General features: G+C 42.3%; 1 protein-coding gene across 1 annotated transcript in view; it reads left to right on the forward strand.

Moving 5' to 3' along the window:
• Positions 1–22,367, forward strand: part of ADAMTS16 (ADAM metallopeptidase with thrombospondin type 1 motif 16) — a 182,379-nt gene that overhangs the window by 8,742 nt on the left and 151,270 nt on the right. The window contains exon 3 of the mRNA XM_055422293.2: positions 1,797–2,122. Within this exon, the coding sequence (XP_055278268.2) occupies positions 1,797–2,122 (326 nt within the window). The remainder of the gene's footprint in view (positions 1–1,796; positions 2,123–22,367) is intronic.

Genomic DNA, 22,367 nt, shown 5'->3' on the forward strand with positions numbered 1-22,367 from the left:
AAAGGATAGAAATGGTATGGACCTAACAGAAACAGAAGATATTAAGAAGAGGTGGCAAGAATATACAGAAGAACCTAGCTAGTACTGTTCACCAAATGACCAAGTGCCACTTCTGTAGGACGGTGCTTTATTTTACCTTATGACCGCAGGAAACGTCCAACTCATGCAAAAGGACCAGTTACTAAGCATCAAGCTGCCTCCTGAGAACATTTATTGGTGGAGGATCAGGATGAGAATATTAAGATCAAGTCTTGTCCTACATGTAAGAGGAGGTTGCATCCTGAGTCTTTAGGGTCTGAGCACCATGGTGTAGGTCTGATCTTCTGATGCTGGGGTCTGACACCCCTTTCAAAGGCATCTTAGAGGGAATTTGGAGAAGGCCCGATGTCTTGCTTGGCTGCTGTTTCCTGGTGTTTAGACAAAATGCAGTCTAGGGAGCAAGTCTTCTCCAAAGCTGTGCAAGCCCATTGCTAGTATGCAGATGGAGACACACGCAAGGTATGTTTAAATGTTTGAAAGATGTAAATCAAACCAATACATTGGCTAAAATATTTCATAACCTCAGCTTTGACAAATCTACCTTCAGATCTTCCTGGATGGTGCTAGTGAGAAGGAATCCACCTGCCAGTGCAGGAGACACAAGGGATATGGGCTCAGTCCCTGGGTTGGGAAGATCCCTTGGAGAAGGGAATAGCTACCCTCTCCAGTATTCTTGCCTGGAGAATCCCATGGACAGAGGAGCCTGGTGGACTTTGTCCAGGAGGTCACCAAGAGTTGTCCAGCTTCGGCAAATCGACCTTCACGTGGTCTAAAAGCCCAGCTTCAAGCTTAGAGCATGGCAGTGCAGGAAGATATGACCCCTGGTGTGGAGCACACCCCGTGTCTGTGGTCCACATTCTGTGCTTCCGCCCAGAAACAACCGCTCCCTGACCTCTCGGAGGCAGAGATGATGTGTTAATGGTGGGGATGAAAGAGAGAATTCTGATACGAGCAATGAAAAAAAAGCGATGCTTGTTTTTATCTTTCTGACTTGCTTCATTCTGTATAACAGGCTTTAGGTTCATCCACCTCATGAGAACTGACTCAAATACCTTCCTTTTTATAGCTGAGCAGTACTCCATTGTATGTGTCTATACCATGTCTTCTTTATCCATACATCTCTTGATGGACATCTAGGTTGCTTCCTTATTGTGGCTACTGTAAATAGTGCTGCAGTGACCCCCAGGATAGAAGATCCCCCAGAGAAAGGAATGGCTACTCCCTCCAGTGTTCTTGCCTGGAGAATACCATGGACAGAGGAGCCTGGTGGGCTACAGTCCATGGGGTTGCAAAGAGTCGGACATGAGTCTTGTTAACTGGTTTCTGAAAAATTATCAGTATTTTTAAGCTAAAATTTCTTATCAGTGGAATGAAGATGTTGGTAAAAGACAGTACTACTGAAAGAATGTTTAAAGCTATAAAAATGATTACTTATTATAATTACTCTAGTGATCCAAAAAGTCCATTCTTAGCTTCATTTGGTCTGTAATCTCTTCCTCCTTAGAAGTGTCATAGCAATTCCTGGATAATATTACATTATAGGGACAACAGTGACGTCCCCAAAGGCCCCTTTTAAGATTGTCCCTTTAAACTCTGATTTTATGCATTCAGTTTGGATTTGAATAGGTGAAGGTTGACATTTCCATCATCTTTCTTGCTGGGTGAAAATATCATCCAGTGTAAATTATATTTGAAGACTTCCTGATCCTTTTCAGAACTCTGAAATTACTCAGCCACATATCCTCTCTTGATTTCAGACTATGAGCTGGTGTCTCCCTACGAGGTTGACCACAAGGGCAACTACGTGTCCCACGAAATCACCCACCCCCAGAGGAGGAAAAGGGCTCTGGCCCAGCTCGGAGTTGACTCTCTGCACCTTCGGCTGAAAAGCCTCAGGCATGACTTCCACCTGGATCTGAAAGCCTCCAGCAAGCTGGTGGCACCTGGATTTCTCATCCAGACTTTGGGAAAGCGGGGCACAAAGTCAGTGCAGGCTTTCCCACCCGAGGATTTCTGTTTTTATCAAGGCTCCTTGCGATCCCACAAAAATTCCTCAGTGGCTCTTTCGACCTGCAAAGGATTGGTGAGTACAGCTCATGCCACTGGTCATGAAGTGATGGGGACATGGAAAAGGGGACAAGTGACAATATTTCCCTTGTACTTTGGGTTGTTCTTCCACCATTGCAGTACAGACTTATTTGATTTGTCAAAACAGGAGGAAAAACTGCCAAGTGGTACTTTCTAAAGTATGCTGGGTTGCTTCCTTTCCCTGCTTGGGAGCAGTGTGAAGGTTCTGACTTCTGTCGTTGTTCTACAGTGGGTGAGGCAGAGCACTGCAGCTTGAAAACTGTACCTAAGAACTTATGGCCAAGTCTGAAGGCTGTGACTTCTTTGGGGTTATTGGTTCTGACTTATTGGTTCCTTAAACATGCTGGTCGCTTACTAGCACTGGAGGAATGTCTTCATTTTGAATAGGACAACTGATTGCCCATGTGGGCTATTTGATCTAGTGCTTGAAAGTGCCTTATTTCTGCCATTCTGATGTTGGTGACACATTTACAGATTTGAGCATTCATTTCAAACGTAGTGATGAGTCCACGGCAGGGCAGGGCTGGTCTTACTGGGCTAGCGATGCTATTGGTGTTTTCTCCTTGTCCTTAATATCTGAACTGAAGTGAAACATTCCCTCAGTTGTGTCTGGCTCTGCAGCCCCATGGACTGTCTGCCAGGCTGCTCTGTTCATGGAATTCTCCAGGCAAGAATACTGGAGTGGGAAGCCATTGCCTTCTCCAGGAGTTCTTTCCGACCCAGGAGTTGAACATGGGGTCTCCTGCTTTGCAGGTGGATTCTTTACCGTCTGAGCAACCAGGGAAACACAGTATCGAAATCAGCCATTAAACATCTTCGATGCTGGAGGTGGTCCCCTTTGCCCCACACCCAGAGTTTGGAGCATCAGGCCAACTTGAAAACGAACCTGAATCCCTCAGGCTGACCTAAGCTGAAATCTTAATGGCTTGTCTTTTACTTTTCTTAAAATATTTCCAATTTAGAAGACAAAAGTGTAGACGATGCTTAAATTCTTGGACACAAACTAATTAGTCAGACATAGATGAGGAAAATGTGACATAAGTAGCAAGCTGAAAAAAATGCGTGGTCAAAGCAATAAAGTCTTCATCGTGTTTGGCAACCAGATTTTTGAACATTTGTTACATCTTCAGAAAATCATCTAAGTCTGTCTTATTCCTTTCCCTCTTTGGAAAGAGAATTCAGACTCTACATCTCACAAGGATTTTGTGTACGTGAATACTAGATGCTGAAGGGGCATTCAAAACTAATTCCTTGAAATACTAAATATATGAAAATGCTATGTCCTGTGAATTAAAAAAATATATATTAGCATTCTTCTTTTCAGGGAGAATTTGGTGTGCTCTGGGCTCATGTCTACTATCTTTGGAAAGGCTTTTGGTTTGAGAATGGGTATAGTGGGGAACTGGTAAGGGTAGGATGGTGGTGACTTGGCACACTTGTTAAGCATGAAGATGGTGTGGTCAGGTTTGTTCTCTCGAGAAGCATCAGTTCAGTTCAGTTCAGTTGCTCAGTCGTGTCCGACTCTCCGTGACCCCATGAATCACAGCACGCCAGGCCTCCCTGTCCATCACCAACTCCTGGAATTCACTCAAACTCCAGGAGTGAATGCCATACAGCCTTCTCATTCTCTGTCGTGCCCTTCTTCTGCCCCCAGTCCCTCCCAGCATCAGGGTCTTTTCCAGTGAGTCAACTCATCGCATGAGTTGGCCAAAGTATTGGAGTTTCAGCTTTAGCATCAGTCCTTCCAATGAACACCCAGGACTGATCTCCTTTCGAATGGACTGGTTGGATCTCCTTGCAGTCAAAGGGACTCTCAAGAGTCTTCTCCAGCACCACAGTTCAAAAGCATCAATTCTTCGGTGATCAGCTTTCTTCACAGTCCAACTCTCACATCCATACATGACCACGGGAAAAACCATAGCCTTGACTAGACGGATCTTTGTTGGCAAAGTAATGTTTTTTAATATACTATCTAGGTTGGTCATAACTTTCCTTCCAAGGAGTAGCGTCTTTTAATTTCATGGCTGCAATCAGCATCTGCAGTGATTTTGGAGCCCCAAAACATAAAGTCTGACACTGTTTCCACTGTTTCCCCATCTATTTCCCATGAAGTGATGGGACCAGATGCTATGATCTTAGTTTTCTGAACGTTGAGCTTCAAGCCAACTTTCTCACTCTCCTCTTTCACTTTCATCAAGAGGCTTTTGAGTTCCTCTTCACTTTCTGCCATAAGGGTAGTGTCATCTGCATATCTGAGGTTATTGATATTTCTCCCGGCAATCTTGATTCCAGCTCATGCTTCTTCCAGCCCAGCGTTCCTCATGATGTACTCTACATATAAGTTAAATAAGCAGGGTGACAATATACAACCTTGACGTACTCCTTTTTCTATTTGGAACCAGTCTGTTGTTCCATGTCCAGTTCTAACTGTTGCTACCTGACCTGCATACAGGTTTCTCAAGAGGCAGGTCAGGTGGTCTGGTATTCCTATCTCTTTCAGAATTTTCCACAGTTTATTGTGATCCACACAGTCAAAGGCTTTGGCATAGTCAATAAAGCAGAAATAGATGTTTTTCTGAAACTCTCTTGCCTTCTCCATGATCCAGCAGATGTTGGCAATTTGATCTCTGGTGCCTCTGCCTTTTCTAAAACCTACTTGAACATCTGGAAGTTCATGGTTCATATATTGCTGAAGCCTGGCTTGGAGAATTTTGAGCATGACTTTACTAGCGTGTGAGATGAGTGCAATTGTGCGGTAGTTTGAGCATTCTTTGGCATTGCCTTTCTTTGAGATTGGAATGAAGACTGACCTTTTCCAGTCCTGTGGCTACTGCTGAGTTTTCCAAATTTGCTGGCATATTGAGTGCAGCACTTTCACAGAAGCATCTTTCAGGATTTGAATAGCTCAACTGGAATTCCATCACCTCCACTAGCTTTGTTCGTAGTGATGCTTTCTAAGGCCCACTTGACTTCACATTCCAAGATGTCTGGCTCTAGGTGAGTGATCACGCCATCGTGATTATCTTGGACGTGAAGATCTTTTTTGTACAGTTCTTCTGTGTATTCTTGCCACCTCTTCTTAATCTCTTTTGCTTCTGTTAGGTCCATACCATTTCTGTCCTTTGCTGAGCCCATCTTTGCATGAAATGTTCCCTTGGTATCTCTAATTTTCTTGAAGAGATCTCTTGTCTTTCTTATTCTGTTGTTTTCCTCTATTTCTTTACATTGATCGCTGAGGAAAGCTTTCTTATCTCTCCTTGCTATTCTTTAGAACTCTGCATTAGCTCTTCCTTAATGAAAGAGCTACAACTCTTCATATAAGGCTCTAAAGGAAGATTCCTTGGCTTTCTTCACCAAAGCTCAGACCAGAAATGGGAGCCATCTTTGTGGTAGGGAGGCACGCCATGCCCTTCACAGCACCCTGAATTTGTTTGTGGAGGCTGAGTAAGGCGCTTGCTGCCTACTAACCCAGCAGGGGTGCAGGCTCATGGATGCCCCGGGTCTCATGAGCCAAGGCTTTTCCATGATGGCTGAGGTATGCCCTGGAGTCTGTCCCATGAATAGAGTTGGTTGGCAGCAGCTTGAGATTTCTGGCTATCTTTGAACTCAATGGGAGTTAACACCAAAAGCTGTAAATGACAACTGCATGAAAGATAAAGTGAAAGGAATAGAAAAAGACTCCTCTGCATAATAAACATTGGAATTTAATATTTTGGTGACTGGAATAGAAAACTGTGTGCTTTCACTATTAATCTTCCAAATACCTTAATTCCAACTAAAGTGATATTTTGTCCATAGAGGGTCACTGCATACATGTTCTCAATTAGACTTATGAGTGTGCATTTCAGGGGCATTTACCATATGATAGGACAAGTCAAAGGCATTATAAGGAAGAAAAAAGGAGGGTTAAGAAGTTCTGTATCTTTAGCCAGATAATAAAATTATTGAATGGAAATGCCCCATGAATCGCTGCCAAGTCTGTGATTTCCTTCCTTGATTGATGGTTACCCTATCCCTCCTCTTCCAAACCTGTTAACACATGAAGAAAAATAGCATACCTTTTATATTACATGGTGCTGCCTTTTTTTGTTACTGTTATTCTTGGTTCTTTCGGGTTCTGATTAAAGGTCCAGGTGGATATCAGGTAAGCCCTTTTTTACTGGGTTTCTAGATAATGCAGCGATCTGATGGGAGTCAGGATTGTGGTTCTGATTTATAGTAGGTACATATTCTTAAAGAAGAAAGATAAAACCAAAGTGAACATTTGGTTTCTAATTGTCTGTGAATAGTGAATGTGCTTCAGAAGTATGCCTCGCCAGAGCCTATCAGAGTTGGGTCCAAGGAGTGCGTCCAAAGATGAGAGAAGCAGGGGGTAGTTAATTTGCTGTAGAGTGATCAAATAAGGACAGATATGGGTGTTAGGAGAACTGAAATGAAGACGCCTCGCTCTACGCGGTGAGGGGCAGCAGTGCCAGAGTAGTCTTCTGGAGGAAATATTGTGCAAGCCAAATCCTTATTGTAGAGTTGGAGTGTGATGCTTGTGAATGGAGGAGTCACATGTAGTCTCAGGGAAGATCGTGAACATTGGTCAAGCTCATGGATCCTTGATAACACCATCCATGAGTATTTGGAGTTAATATTTGTATATGAAGTCCAAGTATAGTAAAGTGAATAAGCTCTGTAAGCCCTAAAATGACTTCTAGAGTCATTCTGGTGTTGCCAAGAGTATATTGATTCATTTTGCTAAAAAAAAGGTTAATAAAAAAAAATAGTACCTGTTGTACTTACATCTCTACCAAAATGACATCAGAAAGCTGTTCTGATTACTAATCACAAGCCCATAAATGTGTGTCACACAGTAGGTGCTCTTCAATACTTGTTAAATAATGGATAGAATTATGGGGCTAACTACAGTTTAAGAACCAATGGTGACCGCGACAGTAGCAGAAGGTGCAGTGGTAACTTACTGAAGGTTATTTGCCAAAGACTTGCCCAGTAGCTCCCCATTTATTATCTCACTTAGCCTAAATGATAGCTCTAAGAGAGAGGTACTATTTTTAAGAGCTTTATTAATATATAATTTATACGTCAACAGAGTTTCACCCTTTGAACATGTAAAATTTGATGGGTCTTTTTCAGTATATTCCCTGACTTGTGCAAACATCACCACAGTCTGAGACATTTTCACCATCACAAAAAGAAGCTTTGTTTAGTCCAGTCCCTCTCATTTCTCCGAAGCCTTCATCAGTCAGTCGTAGAAACAATTAGCCTAACATTCTGTGTTTACAGATTGGCCTACTCTGGACATTTCTGATAAGTGGAGGCATAAGATATGTGGTCTTTTGTGACTAGCTTCTTTCATTTGGTAGACAGTATTGAAGGTTCATCCATGTTGTAACATGTTTAACGGCTTCATTATTTTTGTTGGTAAATACTCCTTTGTATACATATGCCACTCTTTATTTTGCTGTCTATCAGTTGATAGGTATTGTTTGTATTTTCTTTGGTTATGTGAATGGTGCTGCTATAAGCATTTAGGTACAATCTTTTGTGTATACATAAGTTTTCATTTCTGTTGAATATATACCTGGAAGTGCAATTATCAGATTCTGAACCATTTTTTCACAGTAGCTGCACCATTTTGTATCTGTCCAGCAATGTATACATGTTCCAATTTCTCCACATTCTGGAAAACGTTTGTTCTTGTCCATCTTTTCTTCTTAGAGACATCCGAGTGGATATGAAGCGGTATCTTGCTCTGGTTTTGATTTGCTAGGTAGAGGTTGTCAGTTGACAGTTTCTTTTGTTTTTTGCTGCGTGTTTCTCCATCGGCATTTGGATATTGCATCCTCCTGCCATCTGGCTGTCATTGTTTCTGTTAAGAAGTCTTCCATTTATCTCACTGTAGTTTTGTTATTCATAAAGCTTTGGGGGTCTTGCTCTTGTTGCTGCTCTCAGTGGGTCTTTGTCTTTCAACATTATTCCTACGTTGTGTATCGATGTGCGTGTGGTTGAGTTTATCCTTCTCAGAATTATATGAGCTCCCTGAGTATTCATATTAATATTTTCCCTCAATTTGAAACATTTGACCGCTGTTTCCTCACCTGCGTTTTTCTGCTCCTTCCTTTCCTCACCTTTGGTTCTCGTGCTCTTCATATATTGGCGTGTTTAATAATGCAGCACTTTTCTCTGAGCTTCCACTCATTTTTCTTCATTCATTTTCCTCTGCACTCCTCAGATGTGTAATCTCGATTGATTGATCACCACGTTTACTGATTCTGTGCTAGCAGTTCAAATCTATTATTAAGCTTCTATAGTAATTTTTTATTTAGAGAGTATACTTTTCAACTTCAATTTGGTTCTTTTATAATTTCTCTTATTCTGTATTTTGTGAGATGTTGCTATTCGGCCTTGCTTTACTACTTCGGATGTGGTTCCTTTGGTTCTTTAAACGTATTTGTAACAGTGGCTTTGGAGTGTTTGTCTACTAAGTTAAGCACCCAGATCCCCTTAGAAGCAGTTTCTGTTTCTTCTTTCTTTTCCTGTGTATGAGTCACACTTTTCTGTTTCTTTTTGTGTCTCATAATTTCTTTACTGAATACTGAGCATTATAGATAATATATCTTAGCAATTCTCAATACTCTGAGACTGACCACATGCCACCACTCAAGTGATTGTTGCTGTTGCTTTCTTTCTTGCTTGTTTAGTGACTAGATCAGTGAAGTCTGTTTTCTCTGCAGTGTGCAGCCTGCAGTGTGGCCTCTCAGAGAGTGCAGAGCTAGGCCATGTGCACAGTCTTTCTGAAAGCCTGTGCTAATCTGCCTCCATTGGTATCATACCCAGCTCCTAGCCTACATTAACTGCTAGGTGATCTTTTTGCATTATTTTTAATGGCACGCTTGGTTTTGAATTGCTCCACAGTCTAATTTGATTATAGAAGAGCTTTGCAGGACTAGGATGCGGCCAGTTGCTGAGATTACTCCAACAGTAGGAGGAATCCTCTTGTCTTTTTCCCTGAATCGCTCTGCTAAACTTCCAGTTGGGATACTATTTCATTTATCAGTATGTGTATCATGGAACAATCAGCTTTCTCTCAATTGCATGCAACAAGAATACCCATTATTTTTTATGATACTGTTAGGCATAAGTTGCACACAGTCTGTTCCAAATAGAATCATTCCTTTAAAGTGAGCTTCTTGTTCATAGAACTTGTTTTTCCTCCTGGGAAAAATCTGTGTTCCTGTAAAGGATCTGGAACTGATATATACTTCTCCCTCCAAACTTCCAAAGTGACACCCCATCTCTGAGCAGAGCTCTGGGTACTGATAATAGCTCCTGGTTGTCTCTACTTTGGTTCCCAGCTTGAAACCTCTACTTTACAAAGGTTCTGGGTTGGAGGTGTTCCAGGATCTATTATTCTCAGTCTGCTGAGCCTGGCATAGACCGTCCATCCTGTGATCAGGGGTTTTCTCAGTTCAGTTGCTCAGTCATGTCCAACTCTTTGTGACCCCGTGGAGTGCAGCATACCAGGCTTCCCTGTCTCGGGGGGTGGTGGGAGTTGGTTAGCAGAAGGCAAAACAGCTTGCATGCCCATGCCTGTCCTTAATAGAGTTTCTGCAATATAGAACTGTGGTGTGGGGGCTCCCTAGCATTCCAGTGGTTAAGACTCCATACTTATAATACAAAGGACAGAACTTTGATCCCTGGTTGGGAAACTAAGATCCCACATGCTATGTGGTATGGTCTATATATATATATGTACACACACACATATATATACATGTAAACACACACACACTCACACTATTGTTGTTCAGCTGCTCAGTTGTATCCAACTCCCTGCAACCCCATGGACTGCAGCACACCAGGCCTCCCTGTCTCTCACCATCTCCCAGGGCTTGCTCAAACTCATGTCCATTGAGTCACTGAGGTCATCCAACTATCTCATCTTCTCTAGTACCCTTCTCCTGCCTTCAATCTTTCCCAGCATCAGGGTTTTTTCAAATAAGTCAGCTCTTCGCATCGGGTGGCAAAAGGATTGGAGATTCAGCTTCAGCATCAGGCCTTCCAGTGAGTATTCAGGGTTGATTTCCTTTGAAATTGGCTGGTTTGATCTCCTTGCTGTCCAAGGGACTTGCAAGAGTCTTCTCCAACACCACAGTTCAAAGGCATCAATTCTGTGGTGTTCAGCATTCTTTATGGTCGAGCTCTCACATTCATACATGACTACTGGAAAAACCATAACTTTGACTAGACATACCTTTGTTGGCAAAGTAATGTCTCTGCTTTTTAATATGCGTCTAGGTATGGCATAGCTTTTCTTCCAAGGAGCAAGGTTTTGTTTGTGCCCACCAAGACTCTGATGCTGGGAGGGATTGGGGGCAGGAGGAGAAGGGAACGACAGAGGATGAGGTGGCTGGATGGCATCACCGACTTCATGGACATGAGTTTGGGTAAAATCCAGGAGTTGGTGATGGACAGGGAGGCCTGGCGTGCTGTGATTTATGGGGTCGCAAAGAGTCAGACACGACTGAGTGACTGAACTGAACAAAGAGTCTGTTTCCCCAGTCTTGTTGAAGCCCTGTAATTAAATCCCACTGGCCTTCAAAGTCACATTCCCTGCGGGTTCTCACTCCCTCTGATGGATCCCCAGGTTGGGAAATGTGTTGTGCGCCCTCGAACTTTTGCAACATTGCGAGAACTTCTTTGGTATCATTGTCCTCCAGTTTGTGGGTTGTCTGACTGATGGCTGTGGTGGGGCTCAAACACTTCGCCTCCAAGGTCTGCTGCAGCCAGAGCCCCTGTTCCAGTGGCACATGCCTCTGAAGGGGACACTCAAACACTCCTCAAAGGCAGGTCTGGCTCAGTCTCTGTGGGATCCCTTGGTCCTGGTGGGCTCAAGGTTTTGTTTGAGCCCTCTGAGCATCTCTGGTGGGTATGGGGTTTGATTCAAAATGCAACTTTACGCCTCCTACTGTCTTTTTGGGGCTTCTCCTTGTCCTTGGACATGGGATATCTTATATATATATATGTATATATATATATATATATATACATATATAAAACCAAGGGGATAAGAGGTGTTGGTGCCTTGTGTCTCCTGACTTTTAAATATAGCCCTAGAGTGGGTGTTAGGGCCATAGGGAGCGTGGTCACATTGAGCAGGGGAAAGGTAATATGTGACTAGACCATGGGCTCAAATGCAACTAATTTTGTCATTCTTTCACAGACTTACTAAATTTAATTCAATAGATGACTTCCTACTCTTTATAAAAATATATTTATTTATTTATTTTACTTATTTGGCTGTACTGGGTGTCAGTTGTGGCACTTGGGATCTTTGATCTTTGTTGTGGCATTTGGACTCTTAGCTGTGGCATGTGGGACCTAGTTCCCTGACCAGGGATCAAACCCAGGCCCCTTGCATTGGGAGCATGGAGTCTTAGCCACTGGACCATCAGGGAAGTCCTCCACTTTTTTTTATTAGAGTATGGGAGAGGTGAATCATAAGCTTTCGATGAAAACACACACACTACTATACACATATAAGATAGGTAACCAACACGGACCTGCTGTATAGTACAGGGATTTCTACTCTGTAGTCTGTGATAATCTATATGAGAACAGATTTTCCACTTTTTATGCCCTTAGGACAATTTCTAGACTTTCAGTGATGTGTATCTGTGTGTGTGTGTGTGTGTGTGTGTTATTTTCACCAGGCAACTGGTTGTCTCACTTGGGAGAGAATCTTTTGCATTCCTTACACGGCCATTCTGGAGGTCAGTCTCTGTTGGATGCTATTATGAACATATTTTGCAAAGCACTGCCCAGAGCTATTGTTATCACCATTCTCCAGATGATTCCCAAGGTAATTCTTGAAAGAGTGGGATTTTGACCTAAGCTGAGTGACTTCAGAACCAGCACTTGAACTCATACAACTGTCTTGCTTCCCCTGATCTTGAGGCCACTGTTGCACCACAGGGACCTACAAGGCTGTTTATATGGATTCCATTGCATCATCCTTGAATACGCTGAAGTGTAAGGACGCTCTCCTTTGGTTTCCACCTCAAGGCCACCTTCTTCGGTATCAAGCCCTCTCTGAATTTAGTCGGTGATTTGTAATATATTAGGCCCTTATATTGAAAAACATGGATTCATTCCACAGTTATTTATTTATAGGCTTTTTTTTATACCGGACTGAATCCTTGAAGAGATATTGTTTGATTCATCTTTGTTTTTCCAAAGTTCCCGTTAACACTGAGTTCCCTTTTTTCCTTACAATGAATGATTGTATTTCACATTCACAAACAAAAATATTTCATCTTCTCAACCTCTATTTTGAGATATGAATCAATATAAAATTCATGTTATAATACATTTTGTATGATTTCCTTTAGTGACTAATGTCAAATAATCTAAATTTTCTTTTTCTTTTGAAGTACAGTTTTTTTAGAAATCGTCTAATCAATTAGATTTCTGACAGGTTATTTTTAGAAACTTCCATTGTCAATACTTTAAAAGAGCTTTCTTTGGAACTGTCTTCTGTTGCATGTAACAGAATTAGATTTTCTCAAAGGGTCTATGCCAGTCCTATGCTTGGATTGTGCTCAGTCACCAAGTCATGTCTGACTCTTTGCGACCCCATGGACCATCACCTGCCAGGCTCCTCCGTCCATGGGATTCTCCAGGAATGGACTGCCTTGCCCTCCTCCAGGGGATCTTTCCAACCCAGGGATTGAACCTGTGTCTCATGCACTGCAGGTGCATTCTTTACTACTGAGCCACAGGGGAAAATATACTTGGATTAGTACTTTAAAAAAAAGGTATTAAATCTATCATTTGTCCTTGGCACAAAATCTGGAAGAATTTTAGCTCCTCTTGTGTAGTTTGTTAAGGTGTTAATGCATAGGATATATACCACTTTTCCTAAAATCTAATTATTTTCTTGTTTTCAGTAGTATTGCAAGCCTTGTAAATGCCACAGTTCTTAGTTCAGTTTGCAAATTCCCTCACTTGGTTGGAGACTTACTTGGGGCCCTTGTTTGAACTGTATGATGTTTCATTTCCAGACACAAACTCCAGGGATTCTCTGGAAAACCTAGTCATTGAGGGTTTTCCTAATGCACCCAATAAATCCTAGGAACTGTCTGAAAAGTTGCCAAATTTGTAACTGACTTTGAAAAATGTTCTTGAGCCAGGAAACTAAAACAGGAGCAGAAAGGGAGGACCAGCACAGGAGATGGTTAGCAGAGCTAATATGAGTTTTAAACGAAAAATGTCACTCTCTGAGAAGAACACTGATGGCATACCAGTTGAAAGTAGGTCAGCCTTAGGAGTCATGTAGGAAAATTGTAGAGAAAATAAAGTTTTTGGGTGGAGTATGTCCTGAATATTGATTATTAGGAGACTTAAAAAGTGGGTATGGGGAACTTAATGTACTGAATCATTACATAAATTTCTGATAATTACTTAAGATTAAATATAATGCAAATCTTTAAATTGACAGAATGGAATGTATATTATTATTAGAACAAGGTCAGAGTAACTCTTGGGCTTCCCTTGTGGCTGATAAGGTAAAGAATCTGCTTTCAATGCGGGAGACCCAGGTTCAAACCCTGGGTCAGGAAGATACCCTGGAGAAGGAAATGGCAACCCACTCCAGCATTCTTGGCCTGGAAAATCCATGGACAGAGGAGCCTGGCGGGCTACAATCCATGGGATCACCAAATAGTCAGGCACGGCTGAGCAACTGAACATGCATATACTTGATGTGACCAGATTTTTCTATTAGGTTACCAGTCATTGTAAACAAACCAAAAAATGAGGTGATTAGAGAAATTTAAGGATAAAATTTTGCTTTTATTCCATTTCCCTTACTTTTCAAGTGATGAACCTGAGATTCACAGAGATGAAATGACTTGGTCAATATTACAAAGGCAGGCAGGGTTTAGGAAGGCCTAGGGTGTTTGTCTTTAGATTCTCCATCAAGGGATGTTTTCACTGTAACAGAACTGGATACTATTAGTTTCCATTACAAGGAGGAGTCAACTGAAGACTTTCTATGCTGGGATATATGCCAGAGATGTCAAAGATAAAGCAAGTGATCCTTGTTCTGGAGATCTGGGGCAGGTAGCGTGGGGAGAGGACAGAGTGGGTGCTCAGCTCTGGTTAGTGCTTGGTACTCCTGATGTCCTTCTGTTGGAAGTGAGTGCCTCCCCTGCACAGCAGCTCCCATATGGACACTCTCTGTGGCCAATACAATATTTACTATGAGGATCACTGCAACGGTGGTCATCTCCACAACCAGTATGACCAGGATTTCCTACGAGGCAAAGTTCAACCTGAGAACAGCCTTACAATCCCCTGGAGGAGCAAGGATGTGATCCCTCTAAGGGATGATTCATGTCTGGGATTATCCAAAGGACCTGAAACATACTTTTTGGAGAGTGACGATTTCAGAGAAAGTCCAGGCCAGAGAGAATATAAAAAGGAGGTCAGATGAAGGCAAGATCTTTTTTTTTTTATATTTATTTTAATTGGAGGCTAATTACTTTACAATATTGTGGTGGTTTTGCCATACATTGACATGAATCCTCCCTGGGTGTATATATGTTCCCCATCTTGAACCCCCCTCCCACCTCCCTCCCCATCCCATCCCTCTGGGTCATCCCAGTACACCAGCCCCGAGCATCCTGTATCATGCATCGAAGCTGGACTGGCGATTTGTTTCACATATGATAATATACATGTTTCAATGCCATTCCCCCAAATCATCCCACCCTCGCCCTCTCCCACAGAGCACAAAAGACTGTTCTATACACCTATGTCTCTTTTGCTGTCTCATATACAGGGTTATTGTTACCATCTTTCTAAATTCCATATATATGCGTTAGTATAGTATATTGGTATTTTTCTTTCTGGCTTACTTCACCCTGTATAATAGGCTCCAGTTTCATCCACCTCATTAGAACTGATTCAAATGTATTCTTTTTAATGGCTGAGTAATACTCCATTGTGTGTATGTACCACAGCTTTCTTATCCATTCGTCTGCAGATGGACATCTAGGTTGCTTCCATGTCCTGGAAGGCAAGATCTTTAAAATGTGATCCTGTCTTGCCTGAGGTTCAACCAGAGCAGTCTGATTGTACCTGCATAACTCACATGTAACATTTTTCTTCTTAAATATCACTTTCAACAAGAGGACCTCCCTGATCCCCAGACCACCACCACCTAAAATTGCCTATTCTTCTCCTTTCGCATGTACTTCCTATCCCCTTCCCAGATTTATTTTTCTACTCAGATTTATCATTATCAATATTAATTATAGCCTGGGTAGGGGACACAAACCACATAAACTAATTGAAAAGAGAGAATTAATGCAGTGCATTAATCGGATATTAAAAAACTGAAAACAGAAAAGGAAAGTACCCGGACATCACAGCACAGCAAGTACAGGAAGCAGCCACTGGACCAAAAGTTGAGGGACTGAGGAAGACGTTAGGATCATTAAAATTTAGATGTTTGGAGCTGGACTCAAACAGCTGAGTAGGAGGACTTGGCCCACTGGTGCCAGGGCTGGGAGGGGGCACCTTGCAACAGGGTTTTAAAGTCACCTGTTACACTGCTGTAAGCTACTATTACTAGAATCAACTTGCCACTGCCAGATGAAGCCAAGCTGACAGGAATAGGAAGCAGACAGGAAGTCCATGTTGGGCAGATAGAAGTCTCCAGGGGCTGGACAGGCAGTCCACATGGAACAGATAGGAAGTCTACGGGGTAGACAGGAAGTCCACAGAAACCAGGCCGGAAGTCAATAAGTGGTAGACAGGAAGTTCATGAGGAGCAGATAGAGAGCCCACAGATTCACAGGCAGCAGGCAGGAAGTTAGTTGGGAGCAGACAGGAAGTTCATAGGGTGCAGACAGGAAGTTCATAGGGTGCAGACAGGAAGTTCATAGGGTGCAGACAGGAAGTACGTGGGCAGAAAGGAACAAGTTCTTCCACCTGCCTGGTTCTGTCCAATCCCTCGTTGTGTTGGCTGTTATTAGAGGTGAGTAGAGAACGGGGGAATACTGAAATGGAATTTGTAGAGTTCCAGCTTCAAATCACAAAACAGAGTTTGAAAGGGGATAGGAAGTGAGAATGGTTTCTTAATGCAACGGAGGCCGTCTGTGCTAAATATTGAGGGTAGAGGAGGGGCTTATAGTCCGACTTTTTCTTGCTTTATCCTCAGCACTTTCACTAGTGCCTAACACATATTCAAGCCCTCAGTAAAAAGGCATTCTATGAACAAACTGTTTTCTAATGGAGAAATGGAGATTCTGGTGCTTTGCAAAAATCACGTGCACAGGCACTGGTCGGAAGAGGTGTGGGCGAGGAAAGACAAAGCATAGTGGGAACACGCCAGCGCTATTTAGGGAGAGGGCTGGCCCTCGAGAAATAGGCCTCCCGAGGCCTGGTGGCAGGCATGTTATGTGAGACGGTAGAGCTGTGAGACCCCTGCGTGCAGACATTCCTCCCCTGAGATGGGGTGTTCTTGCCCTTCTTCCTGACTTGATTAAAATTAAGTCCCATGTGTTGCTTGCCTGGAGAGAGAAGCATCACACTGTGAGTTTGCTCAGTAGGCTGGAAGTGGTATTTCATTGCTTACTACACAAGAATAAGTTGGCGCTCAGGGCTCCTGTGTGTGTGTGTCTGTGTGTGTGTGTGTGTGTGTGTGTGTGTGTGTGTGTGTGTAGTGTCTGTGAGTCTGGTTACTCTAAGCCACTTCTGAAGGAGACATTGGAGTATCATCATCTACCGGCCTGAGGCCAGGCTTGGTATCAAAGTGAATTTACACATTCAGTGGATCTTGCCTTTGCTCATTCTGGACAACAGCCAATCTCAGTAATCCCACCCCAACTCTCAGGTTCCCTGAGCCTCAGAGCTCAACTGTATCAGTATTTGCTTTTCTACTCCAGTTCCCAGTTATTCCAAGTACGTGTCATTTTTGCTGATTTTATTCCTTTGTTTAATAACAGCATTCATTCTTTGTCCTTTATTGCACATATTTTTCACTACTCAAGGGTTTGTTTTTAATTTTCTAATAATAACATGTATTTTAAAGACATTAAGTAACTCCATATTTTGAATTAGTAGCAAAATCAGTGCTAATTTTATTTTCTCTATTTCTGTGAAATTATAGGAAAACTAACTATGATATCTCATTAAAAAATAACAGCCTAAAGAAATACAGGCAGGATTCTTTTTTTGTATAGTTAATTGACAGTGAAGGAACATGTCCAGTGAGGTATGAACTGTAAATATATTAAAAGTTACCAGTTTTGAAACAAATATTCAGTTCAGTTCAGTCACTCAGTCGTGTCCTACTCTCCGTGACCCCATGAATCACAGCACGCCAGGCCTCCCTGTCCATCACCAAATCCCGGAGTTTACTCAAATTCATGTCCACAGAGTCGGTGATGCCATCCAGCCATCTCACTCTCGGTCGTCCCCTTCTCCTCCTGCCCCCAACCTTTCCCAGCATCAGAGTCTTTTCCAGTGAGTCAACTCGTCGCATGAGGTGGCCAAAGTATTGCAGCTTCAGCTTTAGCATCAGTCCTTCCAATGAACACCCAGGATTGATCTCCCTTAGAATGGACTGGTTGGATCTCCTGGCGGTACAAGGGACTCTCGAGAGTCTGCTCCAGCACCACAGTTCAAAAGCATCAATTCTTCAGCGATCAGCTTTCTTTACAGTCCAACTCTCACATCCATACATGACCATGGGAAAAACCATAGCCTTGACTAGACGGACCTTGGTTGGCAAAGTAATGTCTCTGCTTTTCAATATAATATCAAGGTTGGTCATAACTTTCCTTCCAAGGAGTAAGCGTCTTTTAATTTCATGGCTGCAATCAGCATCCGCAGTGATTTTGGAGCCCAAAAAAATAAAGTCTGACACTGTTTCCACTGTTTTTCCATCTATTTCCCATAAAGTGATGGGACCAGATGCCATGATCTTTGTTTTCTGAATGTTGAGCTTCAAGCCAACCTTTTCACTCTCCTCTTTCACTTTCCTCAAGAGGCTTTTGAGTTCCTCTTCACTTTCTGCCATAAGGGTAGTGTCATTTGCATATCTGAGATTATTGATATTTCTCCCAGCAATCTTGATTCCAGCTTGTGCTTCTTCCAGTCCAGCGTTCCTCATGATGTACTCTGCATATAAATTAAATAAGCGAGGTGACAATATACAGCCTTGACGTACTCCTTTTCCTATTTGGAACCAGTCTGTTGTTCCATGTCCAGTTCTGACTGTTGCTTCCTGACCTGCATACAGGTTTCTCAAGAGGCAGGTCAGGTGAAACAAAAAGAAAAATGCAAGCTGTTACCAAATTTACAGTCATGTTAAAATGACTGGCTGCCTTTGGTATAAAAAGCAGTACTGAAATAATCTGGAGTAAGAAATGACAACCCACTCCAGTACTCTTGCCTTGAAAATTCCATGGACAGAGGAGCCTGGTGGGCTACAGTCTTTGGGGTTGCAAAGAGCCAGATATGACTGAGGGAGTGCATGCGCGTGCACACGCACACACACACACACACACACACACACATACACACATAAAATAATAGAAAGCATTAGCAATGACAGATATTATACATTTTTTCCAGTTTTCAGTCACTGAATAGTTACAGCTCCATCCCTTAAGACATTAGAAATTTGGAGTAAGCCATGTAAAATAACATGTAGTTTAAGTAATTGGTGATTTCTTTCAGTATGTAAAGTCTGAGAAAAATATTTGCCTTGATGACTTTAGGGTTATTTCATTTCATTACAGTTTAAATTTTCGTATGAATGCATTATATCTTGTTCTCTTAGGTGGAAAAGCAGGGCCGTCCCTTATGTAAACTTAAATATAGGTAAAAGAGTCTGATGCTAGGAGGGATTGGGGGCGGGAGGAGACGGGGATGACAGAGATAAGATGGCTGGATGGCATCACCGACTCAATGGACATGAGTTTGAGTGAACTCCGGGAGTTGGTGATGGACAGGGAGGCCTGGCATGATGTGATTCATGGGGTCTCAAAGAGTCGGACACGACTGAGCGACTGAACTGAACTGAACTGAACACCTTAATTTACACAATAGAGCATTTTGAAAGAATATTCTTAGGTGTGATTGGGCTTCAGAAGTAGTCCGGGCCTCCATGCAAGGCAGTTCATATTGGGTTCTGGGAACCATGAACAGATGTGGAGAAGGAGGGGTCAGAGATGGTTCTGTGAAAGTTGAGGCCAACTACTTGCATCCCTGCTATTTTCCTACTTTTAGCAGCCTAAGTGGAGATTGAAAAGCACAGTTCTGATCTTTTCATTCCTTCACACAGTATATTCCCATAGCACTCTGGGGAAACCCACATCCTCAATATGACTGAAGATGCCCTTGGAGATGCCCTTGCTTGCAATTTTAGCCTCATAGGGGAAACTCTCCAGGCTCGAGTGATGTCAGTTTCTTTCTTTCATAATAAGGCTGAGCTTCTCATCTGTTCAGGGTCTTTGCAAATGCTGTTCCTTCTGCCTGGAACACAGTTCCCATCCTTCTTCTTCCAGTTAAGTGTTCTTTATTCTTTAGGCATCAGTTGGAAAGATACTCACTGAAGTCCTATTTCTTTGACGGTCCAGACCAAGGTAAATTCCCTTGTAATACCTTCATGACTCATTTAAAGAATGATCTCAATTTAATTCTTAATTTGGTTACTAGTTTAGTATTTACCCACCTCCTTCGGTAGATAGTCAGCCTCCTAAGGGTAGCACTAACTGTTAGGATACCTCGAGGATCAGAGCACCCAACAGCATTCCTGGACCTTGGAAGGAACTAGTAGATGAGAGGTAGGCTAAGTAGATGGGTGGATGGATGGATGGGTGGATGGAGGATCCTAGTTTCAGATACTAGCTCCAGCTATACTGGAGAAAGTTCCTGTTTCCAGAGAGAAGGTGCGGTGACAGTGAAAACCTCCGTCTAGAAATGGCTTTAGGTTGAGTTTGGATGGCATGCATTTCCCAGGCACCACTCAGACTGAAGCCTGTCTGTTGAGGCCTGGGAACCTGTTTCCACAGCAGAAAAGAGAAGAACAAGTGCTGTTCACATTCACGTAGTTTCAGAAAACGCAGTCTGCAAGTGAGCACTTTGCAGGCCTAACCATATGAACACTTTTTCTAATGACAGAGTATCTCTAAGCAAATCCTCAATAAGAGGCACTGCAATATACTTAGACAAGAAGATGTGATATAATTTATGTAAAAAATGGTTTAAGAAACTCAGTGGCACGTGTCCACCTCTTAGCCTTTTATACCTTCCTACACGAGCATAAAGACCCTGTGATGTTTACGGTGTGATTTGGGCATCTCGGTCTCTTGGGTGTCTGTCTAACTTGATTATCAAGTTTATGACCGAGGAGAACTGCCTACTGCACATGACAATTTCTGAGAAATTACATTCTTCTCATCATGAATCCTCCACAAAATGTGATGCAGCAAATTTATTCTATACTAACTTTCAGAAATGAGAAGCTGACACTTGTCATAAAATAAGAAATTTTCCATATTTACTTCATTTAGTTAGTTAAGATAAATATTAAGCAACTATTTTATTTAGAACCAAGCTAGGCAACAAGCATTTTGGAGAAGCTGCAGTTTTAGGGCTGTGGTAGTTTTTCAGAGCTGCAAGTGGAGGGAAAATTATGAACTCTTCACACATGAAGGACGATACTTACTTAGATAGACATTTAAATAAGAAACAGAGTAAAATGACTTCTTAAGCAAATGGGAAATCTAATGAAAAGCACAGCCTGTGAAATCACACAAGTCTTGTTCAGATCTAACTTCTGTTACTACTAGCCAAATGGTTCAGCATCTTCCTTCAGTTTCCTTAATTTTTAGATAACTCTGACCTCATAGGGTCGCATGAGAATTAGTGAGGCAACATATATAGAAAAGGCCTTATCAGAGGACTCCCAGTAGGAGCTGAGCAAGTATCTGTTCTTCTCAGTAACCCCCATTACTAAACTGTGAATGCAAATAAAAACATAATTAAATCTGCATCTCTACTCCTGCCCTACAAATAGGTTCATCTACACCATTTTTCTAGATTACACATGTATGTGTTAACACACAATATTTATTTTTCTCTTTCTGACTTCACTCTGTATGACAGACTCTAGGCCCATCCAGTTCAGTTCAGTTACTCAGCCATGTCTGACTCTTTGAGACCCAATGGGCAACAGCACACCAGGCCTCCCTGTCCATCAGCAACTTCCAGAGTTTACCCAAACTCATGTCCATTGAGTCGGTGATGCCATCCAACCACTCACCCTCTGTTGTTCCCTTCTCCTGCCTTCAATCTTTCCCAGCATCAGGGTCTTTTCAAATGAGTCAGCTCTTCATATCAGGTGGTCAAAGTATTGGAGTTTCAGCTTCAACATCAGTCCTTCCAATGAATATTCAGGACTGATCTCCTTTAGAATGGATTGGTTGGATCTCCTTGCAGTCCAAGGGACTCTCAAGAGTCTTCTCCAACACCACAGTTCAAAAGCATCAATTCTTCAGCACTCAGCTTTCTTTATAGTCCAACTCTCACATCCATACATGACTACTGGAAAAACCATAGCCTTGACTAGAAAGACCTTTGTTGGCAAAGTAATGTCTCTGCTTTTTAATATTCTTTTTGATATTTTTAATACGGTTGTTCATAACTTTCCTTCCAAGGAGGAAGTGTCTTTTAATTTCATGGCTGTAGTACCATCTGAAGTGATTTCATGTTAGGACATAAATATCTACCTGATTTTGTAAATTAGGGTATATAGTTGCTTTACAATGATGTGCTAGTTTCTGCTCTACAACAAAGTGAATCATCTCTGTGTATACATATGTCTCCTCCCTCTTGAACTTCCCCTGCCATCCCAGCCTTCTAGGTCACTGTAGAGCACTGAGCTGAGCTCTCTGCCTTTTGGGTTCCCACTGGCTGCTGTGTTTTACACAGGGCAGTACACATATGTTAATCCCGATCTTCCAACTCACCCCCTCCCCCAAGTCCACTCATCTCTTCTCTATGTCTGTGTCTCTATTCCCGCCCTGCAATGTATAAAATGGAACATTGCTCAGCCAGAAAAAGTAGTGAAAGTGGGTTATTTGTAGAGACACGATGGACCTTTGTTCCATTGTAGAGACATGGATAGACCTATGAACACCTACGTGTTCACTGGA

Source organism: Moschus berezovskii, chromosome 18 (genome assembly GCF_049115385.1).
Source record: "Moschus berezovskii isolate FMDL1 chromosome 18, NW_MosBer_1.0, whole genome shotgun sequence".
NCBI lineage: Eukaryota > Metazoa > Chordata > Mammalia > Artiodactyla > Moschidae > Moschus > Moschus berezovskii.